Consider the following 1140-nt stretch of genomic DNA (forward strand, 5'->3'; position numbering starts at 1 on the left):
TTCGTCTTCGAAGTAGGTTGCCCAGTCAGTCGCCGCATGCTCACTCAATTCCTCCTTGCTAATACTGTCGAATATGGTACCGACGGAGAGATTCCCAGGATCCGCTTCATCGATATTACTTCACCCCATTCGGCTTCAGTGCCATCACTGGTGTCTTAAACGTCAGATATATCGTCGTCGCTCATTCCGTACTCATCCTCATCTCCGGAGCTCATCCGATCGTTGCCGGCCAATATATCAACCGCCTGAGCTGCCGGGCGTGCACTCCGAAGCGGAAGTCCACGTCGTTCCACAGTCACTACAGGCGCTGTAGCTGTAGGAGTAACTGCCCTTTTCATTCGAGTAGTGGGTGGCTTAGCCGGCGACCTGACACGAGGTTTGGGCTGTGTTTTTGCTGGAGACGCCGACGGCGTTTTAGCGGGCGACTTAGCAGGTGGCGTGGCTGTCGGCTTGGCAGGCGAACTGGGCGGCGACTTAGTCGGAGTCTTGGTCAGCGTGTTGGCTGGCGCTTTGGCCGGCGTCTCGGTCGGTGTACTGACCGGTGGACTGTCGGTGCGTTGGCATAGAGCTCTGAGTTAGTTTTCGGCAGAGCGGGGTGGCGAAGCGGCAGTGGTTGACGCTTTGTCTGGTAGATCAGCGGTAGCAATGAATACGAAGGCGGGTCGCTTGGTAGGTGGGGCCTCGTCGTACAACATTTAGACCTTGTAAGTAGCTGTAGCGTTTGTAAGTCGTAAATATACATACATTCTACGTGTAAGTGCTTTCACACATCGTCGGCCCCATCAAAGAAACCAACGAGATGCGTTACGTTTGGTCTTTTTGCCCAGGCATCAGGTGTCAAGTTTCGGTAATCATTAGATAGCCCTTTAGGACTCACGAGCTGTCACCCCAACTTCTTCAGCTTGGCCCAGAGCTTGGTCCACGTAAGCTACTCAATGTGCCTTCGTTTTGGTATGGCGATCTTGTTCTCTCGTGTCCATCCGATTCGCGAAAGGTGCCAAATCTCGAGATTTCGTGGCCGCGAATAATCTTAGCTACATAACATTATTTTTTTTATTTGCATGCGTCACTTGTAATCTGTATATAAAGACTTAGAAGTTGTATGTAGCAAAATACATCGATATTTCATCCTGTTTTATA

At 51.0% G+C, this 1140-nt stretch overlaps 1 protein-coding gene across 1 annotated transcript; it reads right to left on the bottom strand.

The window, feature by feature from the left end:
* Nucleotides 1-155: 155 nt before the first annotated feature.
* PITG_19481 (uncharacterized protein) lies at nt 156-783 on the bottom strand (the record flags this gene model as incomplete). The annotated part of the gene is made up of 2 exons (XM_002896029.1): nt 156-546; nt 770-783. 2 exons carry the CDS (start codon nt 781-783, stop codon nt 156-158), a joined length of 405 nt encoding a protein of 134 aa, XP_002896075.1.
* Between the last annotated feature and the right edge of the window lie 357 nt (nt 784-1140).

Source organism: Phytophthora infestans, genomic scaffold (assembly GCF_000142945.1).
Source record: "Phytophthora infestans T30-4 supercont1.107 genomic scaffold, whole genome shotgun sequence".
In the NCBI taxonomy this organism is placed as follows: Eukaryota; Oomycota; class Peronosporomycetes; order Peronosporales; family Peronosporaceae; genus Phytophthora; species Phytophthora infestans.